The 22,968-nt window shown below is 36.4% G+C and overlaps 5 protein-coding genes across 9 annotated transcripts; 4 read left to right on the forward strand and 1 right to left on the reverse strand.

Moving 5' to 3' along the window:
* Nucleotides 1-664: 664 nt before the first annotated feature.
* LOC107226768 (protein krasavietz) lies at nucleotides 665-4,110 on the forward strand. The gene is made up of 8 exons (XM_015667680.2): nucleotides 665-821; nucleotides 1,647-1,718; nucleotides 2,016-2,296; nucleotides 2,398-2,702; nucleotides 2,901-3,144; nucleotides 3,262-3,481; nucleotides 3,597-3,759; nucleotides 3,933-4,110. Exons 2-7 carry the CDS (start codon nucleotides 1,658-1,660, stop codon nucleotides 3,746-3,748), a joined length of 1,263 nt encoding a protein of 420 aa, XP_015523166.1. The 5' UTR covers nucleotides 665-821; nucleotides 1,647-1,657; the 3' UTR covers nucleotides 3,749-3,759; nucleotides 3,933-4,110.
* A 558-nt stretch (nucleotides 4,111-4,668) lies between these two features.
* Nucleotides 4,669-7,128, reverse strand: LOC107226744 (serine--tRNA ligase, mitochondrial). Its single transcript, XM_015667652.2, has 4 exons — nucleotides 6,932-7,128; nucleotides 6,113-6,831; nucleotides 5,863-6,030; nucleotides 4,669-5,793 (listed from the first exon to the last, which is right to left on the reverse strand). Exons 1-4 carry the CDS (start codon nucleotides 6,992-6,994, stop codon nucleotides 5,469-5,471), a joined length of 1,275 nt encoding a protein of 424 aa, XP_015523138.1. The 5' UTR covers nucleotides 6,995-7,128; the 3' UTR covers nucleotides 4,669-5,468.
* On the forward strand, nucleotides 6,844-15,121 carry LOC107226760 (adhesion G protein-coupled receptor A3). Of its 4 annotated transcripts, none has more exons than XM_046743777.1 (13): nucleotides 6,844-6,858; nucleotides 7,935-8,155; nucleotides 8,236-8,379; nucleotides 8,465-8,536; nucleotides 8,619-8,690; nucleotides 8,916-8,987; nucleotides 9,081-9,164; nucleotides 9,245-9,571; nucleotides 9,657-9,793; nucleotides 9,900-10,748; nucleotides 10,889-11,129; nucleotides 11,241-11,534; nucleotides 11,654-15,121. In XM_046743777.1, the coding sequence occupies exons 2-13, from the start codon at nucleotides 7,965-7,967 to the stop codon at nucleotides 13,968-13,970; spliced, it is 4,800 nt and encodes a 1,599-aa protein (XP_046599733.1). In that variant the 5' UTR covers nucleotides 6,844-6,858; nucleotides 7,935-7,964; the 3' UTR covers nucleotides 13,971-15,121. The 4 variants fall into 4 exon arrangements, with proteins under 4 accessions (XP_046599733.1, XP_015523158.2, XP_046599732.1 ...); XM_015667672.2 differs by lacking the exon at nucleotides 6,844-6,858 and adding an exon at nucleotides 7,238-7,447; XM_046743776.1 differs by lacking the exon at nucleotides 6,844-6,858 and adding an exon at nucleotides 7,238-7,443.
* A 1,118-nt stretch (nucleotides 15,122-16,239) lies between these two features.
* Nucleotides 16,240-19,597, forward strand: LOC107226755 (spermine oxidase). Its single transcript, XM_015667665.2, has 8 exons — nucleotides 16,240-16,701; nucleotides 16,803-17,064; nucleotides 17,168-17,381; nucleotides 17,585-17,821; nucleotides 17,908-18,027; nucleotides 18,245-18,447; nucleotides 18,611-18,731; nucleotides 18,883-19,597. Exons 1-8 carry the CDS (start codon nucleotides 16,488-16,490, stop codon nucleotides 19,009-19,011), a joined length of 1,500 nt encoding a protein of 499 aa, XP_015523151.2. The 5' UTR covers nucleotides 16,240-16,487; the 3' UTR covers nucleotides 19,012-19,597.
* A 295-nt stretch (nucleotides 19,598-19,892) lies between these two features.
* On the forward strand, nucleotides 19,893-22,966 carry LOC107226756 (possible lysine-specific histone demethylase 1). 2 transcript variants are annotated; one of them, XM_046743781.1, is made up of 9 exons: nucleotides 19,893-20,024; nucleotides 20,134-20,503; nucleotides 20,611-20,872; nucleotides 20,961-21,174; nucleotides 21,374-21,610; nucleotides 21,697-21,816; nucleotides 22,021-22,223; nucleotides 22,352-22,472; nucleotides 22,624-22,966. In XM_046743781.1, the coding sequence occupies exons 2-9, from the start codon at nucleotides 20,305-20,307 to the stop codon at nucleotides 22,750-22,752; spliced, it is 1,485 nt and encodes a 494-aa protein (XP_046599737.1). In that variant the 5' UTR covers nucleotides 19,893-20,024; nucleotides 20,134-20,304; the 3' UTR covers nucleotides 22,753-22,966. The 2 variants fall into 2 exon arrangements, with proteins under 2 accessions (XP_046599737.1, XP_015523152.2); XM_015667666.2 differs by having other exon boundaries at nucleotides 19,893-20,503.
* The last annotated feature ends 2 nt before the right edge of the window (nucleotides 22,967-22,968 follow it).

The raw sequence follows: 22,968 nt of genomic DNA on the forward strand, positions 1-22,968 counted from the left end.
GTCATAGTTGTAGTTGTGACTAGAAAACTGTCTCTCTATATTAGGGTGGTTCATTTTTTAACTTTTTTTGCTAAGGTGCCGATAAGTGAAAATATTTAGAAGTGGCTACCAATTATTATAATATTTTTTATTTATTTTCATGTGTACAATATATGCATAAAAATAAATAAAAAACATTTCAACAATTGGTAGCGATCTCTTAATATTTTCCTACTTCCTTCAGCTTTTACAATTTTTTTTCAGTATTTGTCACAAATTTTTCGAATAGCACCTTAAAGAAGAAACATGTAAAAGCGAACAACTTTACTCTATATGCAGAAAAGTTTTCGGCTCAAAAATCGCCGTAACTAATATAGGAAGGTCAAAGTTTCCGCCGAGATCTGATGTTCACAGTTTGAATTAAAGATTTTAGCGCGCGCTGCGCGCAGAACTTGACGGTCGGAAACAATTTGGAACGTCTACGATTGTTGTTAACTGTTAGTTGCGCTATCTGGCGATGATTGGCTGTCGCGAGGACGGCATTTGACGATGACTTTTTTTTGACATCGAACCCGGCTGTTTTTACATATAATATCAATGCCGAGAGTATAAATTTCTTTTCTTAACATATTTCCTCATTTCACTTGATGATAAAACTGCAATGCAGGAACCGAGCCCGTTTTAAGCGATAGTACATTCGTTGTTTTGATTTCCGGTCACACCACACGTAGCCTGTTATTGGACACCCTGTTCCCATTTCGCTGACCCCAACTTACGCAGTCCTCCTTGAAACACCTCACAAGCCTGGAAAGGGGCTGTTCGAAGTTTTTACGTGCATTAAAGTAAGTCAAACCACAATCAGAATTCGTGAATTACTCGCTTTGTTTTCCCTCGCATATTTTCGCCAACCCTACAAGGCGGAACGGCGAGGATGTCGAGGATATGATGACGCGCCTTAACCTCGGAAGTAAAGGCGGCCCAAACGTGGAGGAATGATTGATATCGCATCACGGGGCACACGCAATCATAACATACATGAACTCGCTCTCTTCTTTATCATTCTCAGCGAATTTCTATCCCAACGTATCACTCTCCCTTCTTCTTATCCTTCACCAACACGGACCTTCGTTATTTACGCCTGGTCATACCAAGGTTAATTCGCAAATCTAACTTTTCCTAATTTTGTTCCACTCCTTTGTTTGGTTCACTCTTGTCAAACTCTCTTTCCACGCAAGAATTTTATCCTCTATTCTTATCCAATGAACTGTACCCAACATTTCAAGGTTCTTCGTCGCCACCTATTCATTTGCTTTCATAATCATAACTGTTAATTTTGCATACATGTAATTTTTTTCTTAAAATTGTGTTGTGGTTTCCATCAATGATGATAATATGATAATGATGATTACAATTCTCTGAACTTACTTCGATTGCAAATTGTATCGTCGCACTTATGAATGCAACCCAATATTCCCAGAGTGCAATTTTTCTTTTCGTAAGACAGTTTTAGCGACGATTCTCGATTGAAATTTTTGTTTTCAGGTGTAACTTTGTGTCTCCGATAATTTAATCATCATTTTCATTATGTTGACAATCATGAACTCGTCGTAAGCAAGCCAAATGCCAACATGTATCCGCGGTATTTTGAATTTTTATTTTTATTACAGAAGGGAATTGTATGAGTCAGAAAATAGAAAAGCCAGTGCTGTCAGGTCAACGCATAAAGACCAGAAAAAGAGGTATAAAACTATCATCAATAATACTGTTGAATGAACACTATCAAAAGTGTATTAACAAAAACTCACTGTAGATTTAGCAAAACAAAAATAAATCACGAATTTAATAAGTAAATAATACAAATATATTTGAAACTTAAGATCCTGGTATATTGTTAAATGTTGAACGTGATTCTTGGTAAATCGTTTTTGGAGAAATATAACGTGTTTCAAAAAAAATTTACAATAGGCATTGATGTAAAGCTTTTTCATTCAATATTTGTCAATTCAATATCAATTTTTCCCCGCTTTCATATTCAGATGAAAGAGAGAAGTACGACCCGACCGGGTTTCGAGATGCGATTCTTCTTGGATTGGAAAAGGCTGATAATGACTTAGAGGCCATTTCCAAGTATTTGGATGTGGCTGGTTCAAAGCTGGACTACCGCCGGTATGGAGAGGCACTTTTCGACATTTTAATTGCGGGTGGCCTCTTGGTACCAGGAGGCACCATTGCGCAAGATGGGGACAAACCGGTTAAAACCACCGCTTGCGTATTTGAACAACCCGAAGATATGGAGAGCATGAAAAACTTCGAACAGGTTCTTATTTTTTTATCTTCTTAAAGTTCAATTATATAATGGTCGTGCTCTCCCAATTGAATTGATACTTTACCCTGGACCTATTTTCACTTGTCGTACAGGTTTTCATTAAACTGACCCGACGCTACAAATATTTGGAAAAAATGTTCGAAGAAGAGATGAAGAAAGTGTTGGTTTTCATGAAGGGATTTACAGCAATGGAAAGGGTGAAACTAGCCCGAATGACTGCACTCTGGATCTCGAACGGTGCCTGTCCACCAACAGTACTTTCTGTATTAATCAACGAACATCTCGTCAAAGACAACTTGGCTCTCGACTTTTTGATGGAAGTTTGTGTTACTTGGAAACAGGAAAAAGGATTGCCTAGCTTGATGACTGCCCTTAAGCGTGGAGGCATTGAAGGAAGGTGAATCAATTATGCTTAAACGTTCACTCACTAAATTTCGGTAGAAATATCTAGATAATAATAATGATGGACTAGGCGGTCATAAATCCCGAGACTTGTTTTTCAACAAAGGGTAACAGGAAGTTTCAAATTTCGATCTTTACGATCAGTCGGTGACAAAAAACAGTTTCACATTTTTATATAATTTCGTCATCTTAGGTTGATGGAATTTGTTCCGCCAAATAAAAGGACAGAAGAACATTTTAGATCAGCCTTTGAAGCAGCAGGTTTAGCTGATATTGTCAAGTTACACAAGGCGCAGGCCAGCCAAGAAGCAAAGCGTGATTTACAGCAACTTTTACTCGACGATTTGGCTGACAATCGACCAATCAAGGACATTGTAATTGACCTCAAAGACATGGCAGTAAAGAGCTGCATCCCTGAACATGAAGTCATCGGATTGGTATGCTGAATTTAAAAATTATCCATATTAAACTTTGTGTGCTTGAAAACGCGCAAGAATATTATATACCGTCTCATCGGAACTGTATCGGTTTGAAATACTCGTTACTGTTCACAGATTTGGGGAGTAGTGATGGGTCAAGCCGAATGGAATAAGAAAGAAGAACTTGTTGCCGAACAAGCGCTGAAGCATTTGAAGACCTACACACCGCTGTTCGGTGCATTCACATCCACTGCCAGATCTGAACTAGCTTTGCTACTAAAGGTTCAAGAGTTTTGCTACGAGAACATGAACTTTATGAAAGTCTTCCAAAAGATCGTCTTGCTTTTCTACAAAAGTAAGTTTCCATAGCACTAAGGACAAATTAAAAGTCGTACAAAGCCAATTCGTTAAGTTCTGAAACCCTTTTACTTGACTGCTTAACGATGTCACTTTGTACTTTTTGTTCTCAGCGGATGTAGTGTCGGAAGAAGTGATCTTGAAGTGGTTCAAGGAGGGTCACTCAGTTAAAGGAAAGATGCTGTTTTTGGACCAAATGAAAAAATTCATCGAGTGGCTGCAAAGTGCCGAAGAAGAGTCAGAATCTGGAGAAGAGGAAGATTAAAGTGATTGAAGGTATTTTCAATAAAAACTCAATCACACAATTAAAAACAACAAACGTGATATTTCATCAGCCAAAATATTGAGCAGCTTTCTTTCAATTGCTGCCAAAATCTTCAATTATGGCTGAATGTTTTCACATTTTTGGTGTATCTTTGATGATTTTTTTTTTTTGTCATTTGTTTTAGATAAATTGAAACATCATTGCAAGAAAACAGCACGTCAGTATTCTGTTCAACACTTGAAACACTTCGGTGAAGATGAACTAATCGGTGACGGGAATTTTTTTTTTACGTAAAAATTGGCGGTAAAAAATCACCGCAACAGTGCGTCAAAACAAAGGAATAAACTGTTGATACTAGAAAAGAAAAGAAAATTAAATGAATGAACTTAAAATAAACTAATAGGTAAATTTAACCTGGGGAACTATTGTAAATCCGCAATGTTTCTGAATTGTATTACTTTAAGAGGAAATATTTTGTGTTACATTTTTATATCTCCGCTACAAAATATATACAGAATAACAAAAAAAAAAAAAAACAGCAAAAAAGTATTTGAAAAAAATGACATTATCTTTGTGTGCGTACAATTTTCGGTACCCCGTCTTACTTTGTATAATAACAATAATTGTATTGTTTAGTTTGGAGAAAAATATATTGTCAGGTGATGTTTTATAACAGGGGTTTTGGTCAATTCCTGATTGTAAAGACGGAAAAAAATGAAAATGGCGGAAACGATTGTGATCTTGATTTTTGATTCTTCTATTAGTTCAGATGTTACTTGAATGATCCTCATTCAATATTCGCATGCAATAATTATTTCCCATTTAAATAGCATAAGTATTTCATATCATTCTTCGGCTACGCCATAGCCATGACAAATATACCAAGGATTCAGAACTGCGTAAATTTTTTTGATATATAGTGGAAAATGTACTTTAACATCTAGGGTAGTTAATTTAAAGCTCGTTATGCAGGATAAAAACTACGAATTCAAATACCTAAGCCGAGCCTTATTTCAAGGAAATCTATCTTTTTATTTTATCGTCGAGAGAACCGTTTTTTAAATGGAAAAATTTCACTAGGTAACACCCATATGAGTCTTCGGGAAGAATTATACTGTTTCGATTAGCGGAGGTATGCGGAATTCATGACATATAGAAATAGTTAAAACAATTTTTAGCAGTTTTGGTAAAATAGAATTTGTACATTCTGCGGATACGAACTTGTAGAATGGATTCATTGAACTTTAACAGCATTTTTAAATAATAAATTCTGATTGAATACAAATACGTAAAATTAAATCTTCATCAATGATACCAGTTAACAGTTACTGTTTGAGTAAACGAACGTTACAAGGACAATGTGAATGTTGTATTGTAAGACGGAATACGAGGCATCAATCAATATTTTGGATGTGATTATGAAAACGGGAAACTGTTGGGAACATGTGTTCAATCCTACGTTGTCCATTTTGAGTGAATAAAATATCAAACTAAAATTGTGAGGGAGATTTTCAATCACGTTGCTACTTTGCCAATTCAGCCCGTGTACAGTTTCTTTTTTCCCCATATCTTAAGCACAGCTCAGGTTGTATCATTCATTTTTCGACATAACGTAACTACCGATGAATTTTAATACTGCATTCGCAGCAGAAAAGCGAAGCAGGCGATAAGAATAAAGACCAGGTGATATGAGGTAGTTGGAAACAATTTTTTTACATATTCAGTGTATTTTTGGTTTGTACTTAGCAAATCTCATAGCCGCAACAGGCTGTTGCTCTATAATAGTTTTACCCTTCATAAAGGGTAATAATTTTTCAGGTATCTTAATAATTCCTTCTTCAGTTTGATGCGTTTCACAAAGAGCAATTAACATTCTCGGTATAGCACACGCTGTGCCATTCAATGTATGAACGTGCTCCAATCTGTGATCCGCCGTCTCATATTTGATCCCAAGCCTACGAGATTGATAATCTGTGCAGTTGCTGCAGCTAGATAATTCACCAAAAAGTTTTCGCCCAGGCATCCAACCTTCAATGTCCAATTTCCTACGAAATTCATTCAAATTATACCCTTTCACAACTATCATAGAATCACAATTACGATTTGAAGTATACCTGTAAGCCGGAGCTCCTAATTCGTGAGGAGGCATATCTACGACTTTGAAATGAATCCCCAAACTACTGAACAATTCTTCTTCAATCGACTGAAGTTCGTTTAAAAGCTCGGCGGATTGATGCGGTTGGCAGCAAACAAACATTTCTACCTTTGTAAACTGATGTACCCTACAATAAGATGCTTCGAATGATACGGGATTATGAAAATTGGATTGGAATCGGTATTTTGCCGCATCTATCGACCGCTTACCTATACAATCCTCTCTCTGCAATAATGCTCGAGGCTTCAGCTCGGTAGCACCTGCTGACAGCTGCATACTTAAGAGGCAGATGCTCGAGAGACAATCGAGCACCAGCAAGTTTCCCTGCAATAGCCATCTCCGCAGTTCCAGACAAACTTTGACAATGGCCGTGAGCAGAATCCAAGTAATAGACCTGCGTTCTCGTCCCTTCGACAATCATTCCGCACCGCTCAATGATCTGCGAAGGCAGTATATCAGGTACAGAGATCACCTGAAACTTTCTATTGACGAGTTCACGGAGTGTGTAATAAACCAAAGCCTCCTCAAGCTCGGCGAGATCCCCGAGAAGCATGTAACTTCTGGAACCAGATAATTGTCCCAAGTTTTCTGTACGTATAAGTTTCAAGTTTTTAGCTAGATCCTCAAACTCTTTCGGCTGGTAATTAAAGGTAGGCATAGAACCGCAAGTGTTTAAAACTCTCCCCTCTGGCCCATAATCAGAGACACGAGGATCTGTTTGATTTGGTATTTTTCCAAGCTCTATATCCAACAATTCCCTAGAGGCTGATGTTTCAAGCAGTTGATGAACCTTGTCAATGTCGCCGATACCTTTTCTTTGCTTTATGTTCTCAGCAATATATTTCCGATTACCCACATCACACAAGTATTCAATATCGTACTCCGGTTGTGGTAATTCTAGATTCACTTTAGGCGCTGAGGTAACGGTCTAAGGCAAACGATAAATGAATGGAAAGTAAGTTACATACTATCAGGTTAGTCCAGTTACGTAGAGAAATTTTCAAAGGTTAGGAAGTTCGATGATGTACCTTAGCGTCCGTACAAAGCGATCTGTATTTGTATAAATTAGCTAACCGTCTACTGAAATTCATATTCAATCGCGTTGTCGTACTTCTATCAATAATCGGCAGTGTGAAGAAAATCGGTGATCATTCTTCGACCGACTTCTTTCACTCAGGAATTTACTGTCGTCTGCTGCAGCTTTTCTTTCATCCCTCCAGGAAAAACAACGACAAAAACCTCAAAATCGAACTTGATTGGGCGCAGGCGTCGAGCTTGAGACAGGAAACTCTCTTCCAATAAACGAGGGACGAAAGAAAGCCTGCAACAACGGTGCTAATTGGGTCTTGGCATGTAGTACATTTTTACCTTGGTCTTGTTTTGGTATGAGAAATAATCCGGTAACGAACGGTAACGTGTTTAATTAATTGATGCCGCTATTTAGCATGGCTGTCGGTGGAAAAGTTACTTCATCGAAGGGCCTCAATTACGGTAAATTCATCACGATGTGAGATAATACGACGCTCGACGATATCCGTATGTAGGTACGAACAAGTTTCGTTGTTATTCTTGTATTTTATTGTCACTATCTCATCAGCTCATCCCTTTCACCAATGAGTTCTCAAACAACAATCGTTCGCTTCTTTTTTTTCGCGTCATCGATTGCCGCTTTCAAATCCTCTTCCGTTGTAACTTTCATCCTAGAATGTTATCTCGATAACTTGCATCACGCATATAGGTGAATGCTCATCTTAGATAGTGCATTTTTCCATACTCGTAAACAAACCCTTTGTCAGATTTACTTCTCAATTTTTAAGACTCTATCGCCGTTGTATGACACTGTGCTTTAGTTGGTCGCTTCTTCCCTTCATTGAACTTTAAACTCATTCTTTGCGAATCACATATTTTGAAAATGTATGGTAAAACATTTAAATCTCATTCCAATTAATGTATCCCGTTGCTGAGAATTTTCTATTTACATAATTAAAAAATTTAAATTCTTTTTTCAAATTTGTGTTGTTTCGAACGCAGCTTCATAAAGACTCTTGGAGCTCCGCGACAATGAGAGCTGTACTTCTACTATGGATTTTGTTTCAAACGTTTGAATTCATCGGTAGTTACGACTGCCCGCAAAAATGTAAATGCAGAAAAACCGGTGCACAAGCGGAGTGGTTGAAGGCGAGATGCGTCGATGCAATTGAAGATATAAAGGATGTTGACATCAATGCAGTTAGCGTGGCGCTTTTCCAGCTGTAATACTTAGTAAATTATTTTCAAACCACTTCAATTATTGAGCAATTTGTTAAATAGATCTGTTTACTTTTTAATGCAGAGATCTGAGCAAAAATGAAATCTATCTGATACAATCTGGAGTATTCAGAAATTTAACCAACCTGCGCCGCCTGAATTTATCATCGAATAAAATTACCTTTTTAGAAGAAGAAGCTTTTGGAGGGCTGCAAAGTCTTGAAAGACTGTGAGTCATTTTAATTCCTATTGATTATTAAATATGAAAAGAGTTTGTGAAGATTTTCATTGTTTTTTTTTTGCTTCTCTTGCAGAGATTTGAGTAAGAATAACATTACCACTATTGATACTCATGCCTTCAGACAATTGACTCGACTCAAAAGGCTGTAAGTAAAACGAATTCTCAACATTGCAATAATATATTATGTATTTTATTATAATCGTATGTTTTTTGCTTTCTTTTACCAGCGATTTATCAGCGAATATTATAAGCGCCTTGGATACAACTTTATTTCATGATTTGCTGGTTTTAGATCGTCTGTAAGTTCATTTATTTTAGCTACTTTGCATCTCTTATTTCTGCTAGGTATGCAACTCTGTTTTGTTCAACCAATACTAAATTCCTTATGCATTTTGCGAAAGTGATCTGGCTGTATGTGAATATTCGTATACTTAAATTTTGAAATAATCTAAATTCTCATACTTTTGTCATTCTTGGATTTTATTGGATCAAAAAAAATGTAGTTACATGTCTTTGTATTCTAGGAAACTCAATCAAAATGATTTGACTACTTTGAAGGATGGTACATTTCATGGGCTCAATTCTTTGACGCAATTGTAAGACTTGGAAAGTTTTTTTTACTCATTATCAGCACACTTTTCATCGTAGATACAACATAAAGACGTTAAATCTTTTATGATTCTATTTAGGGATTTATCCGGTAACCCATGGGTGTGCGATTGCGGTATTTACTGGTTCAGTAACTGGATCCGGAATTCATCGATTAACTTAAGGTAATTAGACAATTCTGTTGTTTTTATAATCTTCCGATGCTCAAGGAGTTTAATAATTGATGTTTATATACTCTTCGCAGCCCAACACCAAAATGTTCCAGTCCAGATAATCTGAAGGGTCAACCAATGAAAAAATTAAGAGTTTCGGAGGAAATTCAGTGCCAGTTGGCTACACCGACAATTGAAATGATCCCTGATCAAAACCAAGTGGTGTTTGCCGGTGATTCGATACACTTAAAGTGTCGGGCTCCTGGCATAACAGAGGATAAAACAGCCAAGTTGAATTGGTTATGGAATCCAAACGCGACCGATATCGTTGACAATATAAATTATACAGATCCTCGAACATCTTTACCTAATATTACAATTGAGAACAGACATTTGACAGATAGTGGAATAGTGGACAGGTAAATATTTCAATCTCATGTCTCCTCACTCCTGTCTATAGATGGTGAGTTTTCTATTAACCAGAGCTCTTATCTTGCCACTTAGCTTACTTAGCATCATTCCAGTCAAAGAAGAGCACAATGGTCAATGGAATTGTCAATTAGTATCTCTGCACAGAAACAAATCAAAAACTATCAATATGATAGTCATTTCTGAGAACACTCGTTACTGTCCACTAGCAGGTAATATGATGGAATTATTATTTCAAAGAGCTTTTAATTCGTATGCCTTAAGATATAAAATTTTTGAGTGGTAAAATTGATTTAACATACTTTTTCATTCCACTAGCTACTAGAAACAACAAAGGCGTTTATGCTTGGCCCAGAACTGTGATTGGTTGGAAAGTAGAACTACCTTGCGAAGGTAATCGGTTATCAGGTCCGATGCAAGTATCTCTAAAAGCGTCGTACCGCTGTAACAAAACCGGACAGTGGGAAAATCTGAACACAGAATCCTGTCCATACGTATCTCACACAACGAAAGTACTGGAACAATTTTCAAAAGTCAATTTGTCACTGACAAAAGGTAGTCTATTGGAGACAGCCAAAAGTTTCAAGAACTATACGATGGATAGCAGAAAATTGACCGATCCTGTAGAAATCAATTTTATAACACTGACAATTGAGAACTATCTCCATTTTTTAGTACAAGAGAAAGAACTTTGTCCTATCCTCATAGAAATTGTGAACGTTGTTATGAAGTTACCGAAAGAAATGTTAAAAATTGCTGAAGTCAACTATGGCTCGTGTACAAGATTAATCAAAGCTGTTGAAACTGTGATCGAATTTACGCCTTCTATACAATCTCATAAGAAAAATATGGCTCTTGAGGAGTTTAGAGTAAGACGTGAAACTTTCACTGGTTTAACTTGTACTTGGTACAGCAGTAGCGTCTTAGCAAGAGATTCCGATACAAGACTGTTACACTGCGCTACCAATAATAAGACTGCATTGATTAATACAAAGGACAAAGTTGTCGAAGCATCGATCCAGCTACCTTCAACCTTGCTGCGTCATCTGGATGTTACTGTTGCTCACCAGCTTATGATTTCAATGTACAGTGATAACAGACTATTTCCAATAGCTACAGAAGATAGTAACATGGATATTTCATCCTGCGTCATCGGTAGCAAATTAAGTAAGTTACAAGAATAATTCCAACCAGGATGTTAACAAGATTTGCTTCGTAAATTTCCTTTTTAAACCATTCCTGCCTGCTTGCTTGCAAAAATTAAAAATATCAAAAATAATTGAAGGAAATATTTTACCAATTTCCAGTTGGCGTGCAAGTAGCTAATCTAACAGAGCCGGTGTATGTCACGTTAAAAGCACCGATTTATCACTATTCCGGTAGTCAACCGAGGCCGGTAGTTTGGGATTCGGGAGATTCCAAAGGATGGACCAGTGACGGATGTCATTTATCGTACCTGGTAAATAATCTTATAGTGTTTCATTGCAACCGGTTAGGATACTATGGGCTTCTACAAGATACCAGTTTTCTCAAAGAGGAAACAGCAAGGTAAATGAATCATTTCGATACTTGCGCAATACACCATAGACTGGAAGTCGCTTGTATTCTCCACTAATGACGAATTGATTCTCAGATGAAATTATTTATGATTATTTGTAGCATGGCGAGAGCAAAATTCAGATATTCTCATCCAGCAATTTATGTTGGGAGTTTCATTGCTACAATATGCTTGACATGCGCATGTATCACCTATATGGTTTGCCATGCGTCAATTCTGATGCCAAAAAAAGTGAAACACTGTTTGGTCAATACATGGGTTGCGATGGTTCTCTTGTGCCTCCTTTACACTGTCGGGATTCAACAGACTGAAAATATTTACATTTGCCAGAGTATAGGATTAACTCTGCACTATCTATCCCTGTGCAGTTTACTGTGGATGTCTGTTTCTGCTAGGTAAGCATCTTAAACACTAAACTAGTCAAAAAGGAAAAGATGTATTGTTCTGTCGATAACGTCATTCAAGATTACTGTCCAACTATACGAGCTCATGATCGTTTGCAATACGTTTCCAGCAACATGTATAAAAGACTGTCGAAATCTGATGTGGATGTTATACCAGAAGACGAGCTGCCGGATCAACCGATACAGAAACCCTTGCTCGGTCTTTACTTGGTCGGATGGGGAATCGCGCTCATAATTTGTGGAATCTCGGGAGCCATAAACCTGCGGGAATACGCGAGTTATAATCATTGCTTTTTATCCTCTGGCCCAGCGCTAGCAGCTTTGTTTGTTCCTGCATTAATTTTAGTAATTTATCTGATAATATTTCACCTGTTAATACGATGCGCAATCAGAAATATTGATTTGAATGCTCAACTATCCGAAGGTACTCAAGCCACTGAAAATATGGACTTAGAATTACTTGAACCAAACGTAAACGCTCCAGGCGACAGAAATAGTCTGCATAGTACGCAAACAGTGTCTTCCGAAGTTGAAGATTTGGAGCATTCTCAAATAACACAGCTCAAGGGACAAGTAGTAGTTTTAATTTTATATTTAATTACGTGGCTCTTGGCTGCTTCTGCTCTAACAAGGCCTCTGATTCCTTACATAACTCACGAAAAAACTATACTTAGTATTATGTATGCAATTTCAGCCAGTAGCTTAGGATTATTTATTCTCTTCTTTTATGGCATAGCTCGGAGTGATGTGCGATTTCAGTGGCTAAGAATGCGTTGCTGGCTTAAAAAGAAAAAGAACAGGTGTTGCAGGACTAGAAGTGTATCCGACACTCATCCGGTGATACCGACTCAGCCGCTAGTACAATCATTAGCCCCGGTATCTAATTCTCAAGCTACTCAAGTAATATCGGACACTAATTCAAATAACTCATCGAGGCATACAAATAAATCTCGTAATTCAAACTTGACAAGAGCTGTTGATCTCAACGCAATGGATGCCACGACTGCCGCTAAGATAGCTAACGTTAATTTAGTTGTCCTACACAGGCAACAATACAGGTCTAACAATTCAGTGACTACATACACTGAGCCAACCCTGGCATCGGTAGAGATGTTTTACAACCCTCACCAAAGCGGCGTGGCACGAAAGTTCTTTAAAAAGCAAAGAAGGCATATGAAGAATAATAATTTGGGTCCCAGAAAACAGGGTGATGGAGGTGCTACTAGCGACGGTGGCAGTTGTATTTCTGTACCAAGACCTACCAGGTTAGAATCTAATATTGAAAAAAATATATTCAGTACGAGTGCCAAAGTGAATAACACGAATATTCACGTTGAGGTGAATCCAGTAAATGGCATCAAAAACGTCAACATTCTGTCCGATAGCGGTGGCAGTGTTTCGGAAGAACGTAATATGCCAATGCGCTTTATCATCGGACAAGAAAATTTTATACAAAATACAAAAAGATTAAACAGTGATTTTGACAGTGGAGCAATTTCACCTCGAAACAGTTCTCGACATAAACAGCTATACACAAATACCAGTTTGAACAATTCTGACGGTGAAAGCAAAGTCGAGACGGAAAAACACCTGAGAAACGTCTCTCAGCAGTGTAGCCTAGAATATAGTTCAGAAATTGAATCTATACAGCTAACGAGCGAACGGAGCGATCACAATCTACCTGAAATTGGCGAAACACCTGAACAAACAGATCAAAATTTTCATTGCTCGAGTGCTAATGAAATGAGCGACTTGGACGAACATCACATTAACTCCCAATTTGAAATGCCAAAAAAATTATCCTATTCAAACAGCTTGTATTGCTTGCCAATAGATCATCTTATCGAGGCAAGAAATTATCGGAGATCATTAAACGACATCGCTTCCACAACAAGTTCCAGACGTTGCGAGAATGAATACTCTAGACCTTCATTGATGGATCTACAAAGTCTCACTAGTTCTCATCTGTATGATCAAGTTCATAATTCTCAACAGATGATCGACAGATCGCAGCAATCTCTTGTTGAGGAAAATAGCTTGACAAGCGAAAATACTTATACACAAGACCAAGATGGACAGACTTACGCTACTTCTTTGATGAATGTAACCAACGAACATGAGTTCAGACCTTTGACACATCTGCGTCAGCACAACTTAGATGAGAGAAGTAGCCTGCGTAGGTCACAGCATAAAGGGCAAGACTATTTGGGGAAGGAATTCAATTCCCTCAATGATTTGACATTTCTTGACAACTCAATATCTTCTGACGTCTTGAGGTCTTCACAAGCAAAGGATAGCACAAAGGTTTGTGAGAAAGAGGGCGATTATAGAAATGGTCAAGGCTACGTCATTTCGAATACCGACGATGAAGTATACTCTGAAAATTCTTCACTCTCGGGAAACATCAAAAAGGAAACGAGCGTTTAGAGTTTGATGAAGATGACGGTTAAATTTTGGAGATTAAACAATTAATGGAAACAATTTAGTGCAGGAAGTGAATGTGATAAATTATTGCTTGATATGTAGCCAAATATATTTTCAAAAGTAGTTAATATGTTGTTCCAAAATATTAATGTGCCTCAATTATATGCAAAAGAATGAAATGCCGTTAATTAGATTCTTTGGAATCTGTCATATTCAAATTTTATTAAACTTCATAGTATTGAAACTGTGAATACGTAAAAAGTGTTGTGATTAGTTAAATCGATGGTTTCTATTGGTTGCAAATTCAATACGATACTCTGCCTGGGTTTCGTAAATACGTTTAAGATAATCAATGATTCAAATACGAATTTCACTCTGAACTATCATTCATGGAAAACTAGTTCGCCTTTTTTAAGTCTTGGGGAATTAGATTTTAAGACCTAGTATTTCCTGCACTGATATCATATACAGACAACTTGAAAAATGAACCTTGTATATTATCTGAAGAATCTTCCAATAATGTGCCACAACATTGGTAAGAAATCGATGTGTGATTCTACGATTGAAAATCATAGTATTATTTATAAACATTATATTTCAAGAGACTTTTTGTATCATGTACCAATTGTATTGACTTGTTTGCCAATTTTCTGCTAGTTTTTTTTTTTTTTACTAAATGTTTTTCAATTTCTCTTCTGTATGTATTTATTTCCAGAAAAAGATATATTGTATATAACAAATAACAAAACTTCCAAATTTATTGGCAACTATTTTCTTAACATTTTAACAGAACTAAATATAACATACCTAGTTATAGTTTTGTTTTTCTTTGTAAGCTGCATTTATAGTTGTTTAAGACAAATTGCCATGTTAATCTAAATTCGATGGAAAAAAAACCGAACTGTTATAATTTTTTTATCTGAAACTACAAAACGATCTCAAAACATTAAATCTCGCATCATATTAACTTCTATTGAACAATGAAGACAAATCGCACTGATTAAAGTTTAACATTAAGTAGTGATCTGGCAATTCATTGTCAAGTTTTTTAATTTTTAACTTCATTATTCATTCATGTACTTTGATTTAGGCGTGCAAGCGACGCGCAGCTAATTGTCTCTCTATTAAAAAATAAATAAAAAATACTCAATGTACGTAAAAGCTTATATTATACAACCTCACATATCCTGCTTTTAGTCACATTAGACGCAGATATTGTAAATAATTTGTACTTTTCAAATAAATGATTTTACCTTGATTGTAAACAAGGATTTTTATTTTTTATGAATTTGCCTAAAAAAAAATCTTCTCCTCTGTAAGAAATATTCAAATATTCCAGACGTTGGCTCCGTTTCATCAGGAAATTATAATTAGTTTTCCCCTATGGTAATTTGCTGTTATACTTATCCTGATTTCTTATAGGAAGCGGTAACTATCAATACAAAGCTCGAACAGGTTAAATGGGAATTTGTCACAGCGTCATATGCCGAGGAATCTCAATATGCCAATTACTACTGCCAATTATTTCTCAGATAAACCTGGCTCACGCGGTGCCGAGAGTAATGAACAAGTATCGTCGAGTCAGACGTAGCAAATTCTAATAACACATTGAATTCTAATTAAATGAAATGAAGTGCTGGATTCAGTCTTTGAAGGTCAATGTAGAAAGATTAAGTTACCACCAACTGTTTGATTTCAAATGCAATCTTTGAAGCCATCTTTCACGCGCAATGCAAAGTAGGAGTCGAACGTACTTTCTATTATTGTGGCTTGCATACCTTACGATCCGAATTTTCTGCCGTATCATTAGGTATTAGTTGACTTCATAACAAACACTGATTAATTACGGCGAATTTGTTGGAAGCGTGCAAATTCTACCATAAGAAAAATAGAACAATATCATTCAATACCAATTGGACTAGAGATACTTTGTTCGTTACTCGTTTAATTCCACTTGATAAATAATGACTATTAGCAAATTTCGGAATAATTCAACCTAATTTGAGGACTATGCATACACATACACGTATTCTAGTCGAGTACTATAAAATGTGTTCAATTTCTGTAGCGGCATATTCAAACCTTATCTTCACATGTCAAAAATATTGATATTCTGCTGAGCAATTACAAAGATGAAACACTCATATTCATAATCTTCGACCTTAGACTTGATGTTATGTAACATGTGATGTGGGCAATCTTGACTCGGGTATCTTTCTCACTAAGACTTTTTAAAAAAATGCCTGCCCCCAACTATTCCTCTGAACAAGGTTATCGTTTCAACCCCACTGCTGTGTTTCGAGGCATAATGGAATTACAACGATGAAAACGTCAACAGCGGGAGTTTTACTGTAAATGTGCAGCTGACACTGTTCTCTGATTTGTCGGTGATAGTCTGTTGAGAACTAGAAATCTGAATACGTGTAACAAAAGAGCAACATAAGTAGATGCTAATAATAAATTGTTGGACTGTATTTGGTTGTAATTTTGAATCACTTTCCCCATTTTATTATTCGAAAAATGGGCAATGTGATTATACATCGGCTCTATAATGTAGCACTAATTGTATGTCTAATACATTTAACGCTAGGAGATCAACCAAAGATTATTATCATTGGTGCCGGTCCTGCTGGTATAGCAGCTGCATCAAAGCTTTACGAACATGGTTTCCATAATCTCACCATTTTGGAAGCTGAGAGTAGAATTGGTGGTAGAGTATACACCACATGGTTCGGTAAGTATTTGTTAAACGTTAAATTAACTTATAATTGAGCCGTATTGATTGATGTGAAACAATATTGGAAGGATAAAAATTGAAGAATTGACTGTTTTCAGATGAAAGCTGGGTAGACCTTGGTGGTCAATCTGTTCATGGAGAAACAGGTAACATAGTCTTTCAAATAGCTTCGCCACTTGGGCTTTTGGAAGTTCCAGATGGAAACGGCGGGCTTGATTTCAACATTCATGATTCGAAAGGTTCACAGCTCCCTGTGGATATTGCTGATGATTTACTTGAATTGTATTTGAATGTATCAGCTATTGCAGAGAAAGCCTTGGAGGGAAACAACGGCTCTATGGGAGATTTTTTTGCACCAGAGTAAATGTTTGCAGTACTGTAGAATAATTTTGAATCAGATTTGGAGATTATTTGATATTATCTATCCTCATCGTTGTGTGGTTTTTGTTTTTTTTTTACCTAGATTTAGTAGGGAGCTGCTAAAATACCAAACATTCAATGAGACCGTTGTGAAGGGGTTAATAAAGATGTTTGAGGGTTTAACAATATCGACAGACAGTGCGGATAACTGGAATAATATTTCGGCGAAAAACTTTGTTGGATATGCGGATTGCCCGGGAAGTGAAATCGTCAACTGGAAGGACAGAGGATATGGAACTATACTTGATATATTAATGGTAAACCGATTGCGATTACATGTATTTGACTGATTCTACAAAGAAAGATGGATTGGTTGACTTTCAACCCTATCATATCATTTGAATTAAAACAGTTTCAACAGCAAAATTTTGCAAGATATTGAGTTCAAAATATAGGTATACTTGTAAAGCATTTATAAACTTTACGATGGTTTTCAATAACTTTTTCATATACATTCCAGAAAAAATATCCAAACCCTGAAGAAGAACTTCCAATTATGAACAACACCTTGTTGAATTCGGAAGTGGTCAACGTTAATTATAACGCAACAGACAAAAAGGTTTTGATTGAAACGAACAATGGGCAAAAGTACACGGCGGATCACGTTATCGTAACACCATCATTAGGCGTACTGAAGGAACAATACGAAACTTTATTTACACCGCAATTACCAGAATCTAAAGTGAAAACTATCAAAGTGAATAATGCTATATTGCCAAATTATTTCACTTCTTGAAGCCGTTTATTGCAAGGAGACAGCTAATATTCTTCGACTGCTTTCAGGGCCTATCGATGGGATCTGCTGCTAAGATTTATTTTGCTTTTAAGGAACCATGGTGGCCCGCCAACCGTAGCTTAGTTCTCTTGTGGGATGAAACGGACAGACGAGAGTATGAGAATGATGTAAGTAATGAGAACTTTATAGAATCTGTAATTCATCAAACGAAGCCTACCTCTTAACTCTCCTCTATCAACTACTATACTGTGTCTTACTACTGAAAATTGTTGGGAATTGTAAGGTTTCTAACGCTACTTTTGGAATAAACTTGTGCAACGTCTCAGCCAATACAAAATATTGGAGAATATTCACTTGTTGTTACATGTATGAAATTTATTATAGCCGAGTAAGAAATGGTTGTTGGATTTGATTTCCTTTACTGTGGTACCGCACAGACCACGACTATTACGTGCTTGGATTAACGGAGCCGGAGCCCGATACATGGAAACATTACCTGAAAGTCAAGCTTTTGACGAAGCATTTGCCTTGCTTGATAAATTTTTCGGAAAGTCGTATAATATCACCAAACCTACTGGGCATTTGCGGTAAGTTAGTTCTATCGCTAATGAAAATAGTATTGTTTGCACTGATCTGTATAAAATTTTTTATCAACAATTAAATTTCAACATCAGTTTGATTTAAATATATTTACGGGTATACATTACATATTCAAGTCATGTACAGACTAATTTTTTGAATAAATTCTAGGACTAATTGGAACACCAATAAACACTTCCGAGGCGCATACAGTTTCAGAAGTATGGAATCTGAGAGAGCTGACGTTTGGGCAAATGAATTAGCAGCACCATTGCTACTTGACGGCAAACCAGTGAGTATAAAACGACCTTGTGCTTGTAAAGATAAAATAAATGTATGCAAATATTTTTAATTTCCATTATGAGTTTCAAACAAACGTACGTTGAAACAGCTGGTAACAAGTGCATAATTGGCGTATCTCAAATAGTTTGTTTTCCTTCCAGATAGTCATGTTCGCAGGAGAGGCAACCAATAGTCAGCACTGGTCAACTGTTCATGGAGCAATAGACTCTGGTTTTCGTGAAGCAGACAGACTTATAGAATTATATAACACGAAGAATCTGTCAAAATGATAAGAATATTTTGTATGTAGCACATATATTTCTCTCAATAGAAATGTATGCTCAGAAATTGGTTATTCGCTCTCCAATTCAGATTTTTTATCTATCAGCTTCCTGTCAGCATTGCTCTCGGGAAAAAGATATATTGTATGTAACAAATGACTGAACTTCTAAATTTTTGAACAGTTATCTTCTTGACATTCAAATCGGGCTTATATATCGTGATATTTATATACCAAATTTCGTTTCTTTTGACGAAGTCATATATGTGTTCTCATTTCTCAATTTCTGAAAACAAAATGCTGTAGGAATCTAACTAAAAATTTTCAACTGTCAATATTTTTATTGTTCGTATCCATAAAATGACCTCAAAATACGAATCTGTATTTTGCAAATCCATTATGCGTACATTTACTTTGGTTTACTTTTGAGAATGACGTGCAGTCAATTTTCTCTGAACTATTTGGATAAAAATAGATTCAATGTTTGTAGAAACTTATAGTACATTGCTCATCTATACTTTTTCAGTCACGTCACATGCAGATGATAATATCCACAGTTTGTACTTTGACCATAAATAAAATGAATCCAATTGTGAGTCAAACTTTCTTTTTTCAATCAAATTACTTCAAAAATATTGTTTCTTATCCTCTTCAATGAATATTCTTAACTTTGATTCTGTGCAATTAGCAAATCAGAAGTAACTCCTTTGGCGAAAATTCCCATTTTATCTTTTTCAAATTCTTGAGAAGCCCGTATTAATGCAAAGAAAACTGGATGAAATCAAGAGACAATTTGCAGCAGTATCATAGGCTAAAGAGTCTCAGTTAACCCATTGCTGCAGCCAATTATTTGATTGATAGTTAAGAATATTGCAGTGAAGAAGCAGTGCCCTTGTAATAGTACAGGGATTACATAACGAGAGTTAGGAGGTCTGTGATAACAGATTTTAAAAATGTACTGAATCTTATCAAAAAGGGTAAAGTTCAGTCTTGATTGATTGAAGCTGAATGGCCAGGGGGCAAGTGATTATTAGTTCTGATTTTATTTAAAACGCTATCTTTGGACCTATTTTTTTCAACTCGTAAAATTACAATTTCGCTTATTTACCCTACGGCTATTAATTATTCACAGTGCTATCTATGGAACGTAAACTCTACAACATTCTTCAATCAATCGCGGTCGTCTGTTGAACTTCTACTGCATCGACAAGAAAAGAACCATATTACTAAATAGCGATACCGCTCTGCGTACTTATTACAGTAATTATTTGAGTCAACTCGTTTAATACAACGTGATAAAACAATGTGGTGGCTCTACGCTGCACTAGGATTCGTATATCTGCTACATTTTACGACAGCGGAGGAACCAAAGATTGTTATAATTGGAGCTGGAGCTTCTGGCATTGCAGCTGCATCAAAGCTTTACGAACATGGTTTTCAAGATGTGATCATTTTAGAAGCTGAGAATAGAATTGGTGGACGGGTATATACTACATGGTTCGGTAAGTATTAATCCAGGTTGAAACGGACTTGCAATTTATTGACAGACGGTCATTGAATGTGTTTGAGCATTGGTAGACGAAGATTCAGAAACTTCTATGGTTTTCAGATGAAAGCTGGGTTGATCTTGGAGGTCAATGGGTTCACGGAGAAACAGGCAATGCAGCTTTCAAGTTAGCTGCTCCTCTCGAGCTTTTAGAAGCTTCAGGGGAAAAAAATTGGGTGGAATTCGACATTCATAATTCGAAAGGCGTTCGGTTACCCCTTGACCTCAGCCAAAATTTAATGGCATTGCTCACGAATGTATCTGGTGAAGCTAACGAAGCTCTGGCAGGAAATAATGGTTCCATTGCAGATTTTTTTACAGCAAAGTAAATATTCGGATTGCTCTAAAATAATTTTCGTTTAGTAATATTTATTTGATATTTCGAATCCTTATGATCGTTTTTTTAAACCTAGATTCAATATAGAGTTGCAAAAATACCCAACATTCAATGAGACCCTTGTTAAGGAGGTGCTGAAAATGTTTGAGGGTTTGACAATAGCGACGGACAGTTCAGATAACTGGACTGATATTTCTGCAACAGGCTATACGGCATATCAAGACTACCCTGGAAGTAACATTGTCAACTGGAAAGACAGGGGATATGGAACAATACTTGACGTATTAATGGTAAACTAATTGAACTTATGTGAATTTGATCGAGAACTTCAGTGGAGAGAAATTGATTGGTGTTCAACCCCACAATATCGTCTCAAACACATTAGCTGTCTGAAAAAAATTCTGCAGGATATTCAGTTGTTAATACGTACTTGTATAGCATGCAGAACCTTCTTAAAAGTTTTCAATAACTTTTTCACATACATTACAGAAAAAATATCCAAACCCTGAAGAAGAACTTCCAATTATGAACAACACCTTGTTGAATTCGGAAGTGGTCAACGTTAATTATAACGCAACAGACAAAAAGGTTTTGATCGAAACGAGCAATGGGCAAAAGTACACAGCGGATCACGTTATCGTAACACCATCATTAGGCGTACTGAAGGAACAATATGAAACTTTATTTACACCGCAATTACCAGAATCTAAAGTGAAAACTATCAAAGTGAATAATGCTATATTGCCCTATTACTTCATTTCTTGAAGCTATTTACTGCAAGGAAATAGCTGAAATTCTTTAATTGTTTTTAGGGCCTATCGATGGGATCTGCTGCTAAGATTTATCTCTCCTTTGAAGCACCATGGTGGTCTAGTAATCGTGATCTAATTCTTTTGTGGGATGAAATGGACAGGCAAGAGTATGAAAACGATGTACGTAGTAAAGAATCTTTGCAATGTATAGTTCATTATATAAAACCCACTTCTCGCAATGTATTACTCTCTTAAGCTAGTGTCAGAATACGTCGGTAAGTTTTATGAGCTTTTTTTGTGACTAGATTTGTGCAATTATTCAGCTGATATAGAATACTAAAATGTTTTTATTTGGTATTGAATATTGCATAAATGTTGTTACAGACAAGTAAGAAATGGTTGCTGGATTTGATTGGGTTTTTCACGGTAGCCCATAGACCACGAATGTTATGTGCTTGGATCAACGGAGCAGGAGCTAGATACATGGAAGCCTTGCCTGAAAATCAAGCTTTTAACGAAGCATTTACTTTGCTCAATAAGTTTTTTGGAAACTCGTACAATATCACAAGACCAACTGCGTATTTGCGGTGAGTCAGTTCTGCCGTTCATGAAAGTTGTCACTGTTTAACTAAATGTCAAAGTCACTATGATTTAAATATAGATGTATATATTGTGTGGTCGAGTCACACAAACTAATATTTTCAATACATTTTAGGACTAATTGGAGTAACAACAAACATTTCCGAGGAGCGTACAGTTTCAGAAGTGTGGAATCTCAGAGATCTGGTGTTTGGGCGAATGAATTAGCAGCCCCATTACTAGTTGATGGCAAGCCAGTGAGTATAAAATGACCTTGTACTTGTAAAGATCGAACAAATGTATGCAGATATTTTTAATTTCCATCATAAATTTTAAACAACCGTACGTTGAAACAGCTGCTAACAAGTGCACGATTTGTGCCTCTGAAATAGTTTGTTTCTCTTCCAGATAGTCATGTTCGCAGGAGAGGCCACCAATAGTCAACGCTGGGCAAGTGTTGACGGAGCGATAGACACTGGTTTTCGTGAAGCAGACAGACTCATCGAGTTATATAACACTAAGAATCCATCACAATGATGGGACATTTTGGATGTAGTCTAACGTAAATGCTTTAGTAAGTTGTGAAAATTACTGTATTATTGAGTAAAAAAGAAATTTGATTTGTATTGTTGAAGAAAAAGCTAATATTTGGGCAGGATAATTAGCCTCCCACTGGTCATCGATGAAAAATTAGCATATAAAACTGGATTCTAAAATAATTATCGTGCAAGTATACATATATTTGAAATGATC

This window comes from Neodiprion lecontei, chromosome 6 (assembly GCF_021901455.1).
Source record: "Neodiprion lecontei isolate iyNeoLeco1 chromosome 6, iyNeoLeco1.1, whole genome shotgun sequence".
Lineage (NCBI taxonomy): Eukaryota > Metazoa > Arthropoda > Insecta > Hymenoptera > Diprionidae > Neodiprion > Neodiprion lecontei.

Coding starts and splice junctions, on each gene's coding strand:
- LOC107226768 (XM_015667680.2), top strand. CDS start 1,658: ATGAGTCAGAAAATAGAAAAGCCAGTGCTGTCAGGTCAACGCATAAAG. Junction 1,719..2,015: donor CATAAAGACCAGAAAAAGAG/GTATAAAACTAT, acceptor TTTCATATTCAG/ATGAAAGAGAGAAGTACGAC. Junction 2,297..2,397: donor GCATGAAAAACTTCGAACAG/GTTCTTATTTTT, acceptor CTTGTCGTACAG/GTTTTCATTAAACTGACCCG.
- LOC107226744 (XM_015667652.2), bottom strand. CDS start 6,994: ATGAATTTCAGTAGACGGTTAGCTAATTTATACAAATACAGATCGCTT. Junction 6,031..6,112: donor GCAGAGAGAGGATTGTATAG/GTAAGCGGTCGA, acceptor ATCTTATTGTAG/GGTACATCAGTTTACAAAGG. Junction 5,794..5,862: donor TTAGGAGCTCCGGCTTACAG/GTATACTTCAAA, acceptor TGAATTTCGTAG/GAAATTGGACATTGAAGGTT.
- LOC107226760 (XM_046743777.1), top strand. CDS start 7,965: ATGAGAGCTGTACTTCTACTATGGATTTTGTTTCAAACGTTTGAATTC. Junction 8,380..8,464: donor CTGCAAAGTCTTGAAAGACT/GTGAGTCATTTT, acceptor CTTCTCTTGCAG/AGATTTGAGTAAGAATAACA. Junction 9,794..9,899: donor TCGTTACTGTCCACTAGCAG/GTAATATGATGG, acceptor TCATTCCACTAG/CTACTAGAAACAACAAAGGC.
- LOC107226755 (XM_015667665.2), top strand. CDS start 16,488: ATGGGCAATGTGATTATACATCGGCTCTATAATGTAGCACTAATTGTA. Junction 18,448..18,610: donor AAACCTACTGGGCATTTGCG/GTAAGTTAGTTC, acceptor AATAAATTCTAG/GACTAATTGGAACACCAATA. Junction 18,732..18,882: donor TGCTACTTGACGGCAAACCA/GTGAGTATAAAA, acceptor TTTTCCTTCCAG/ATAGTCATGTTCGCAGGAGA.
- LOC107226756 (XM_015667666.2), top strand. CDS start 20,305: ATGTGGTGGCTCTACGCTGCACTAGGATTCGTATATCTGCTACATTTT. Junction 21,175..21,373: donor CAATACTTGACGTATTAATG/GTAAACTAATTG, acceptor CATACATTACAG/AAAAAATATCCAAACCCTGA. Junction 22,224..22,351: donor AGACCAACTGCGTATTTGCG/GTGAGTCAGTTC, acceptor AATACATTTTAG/GACTAATTGGAGTAACAACA.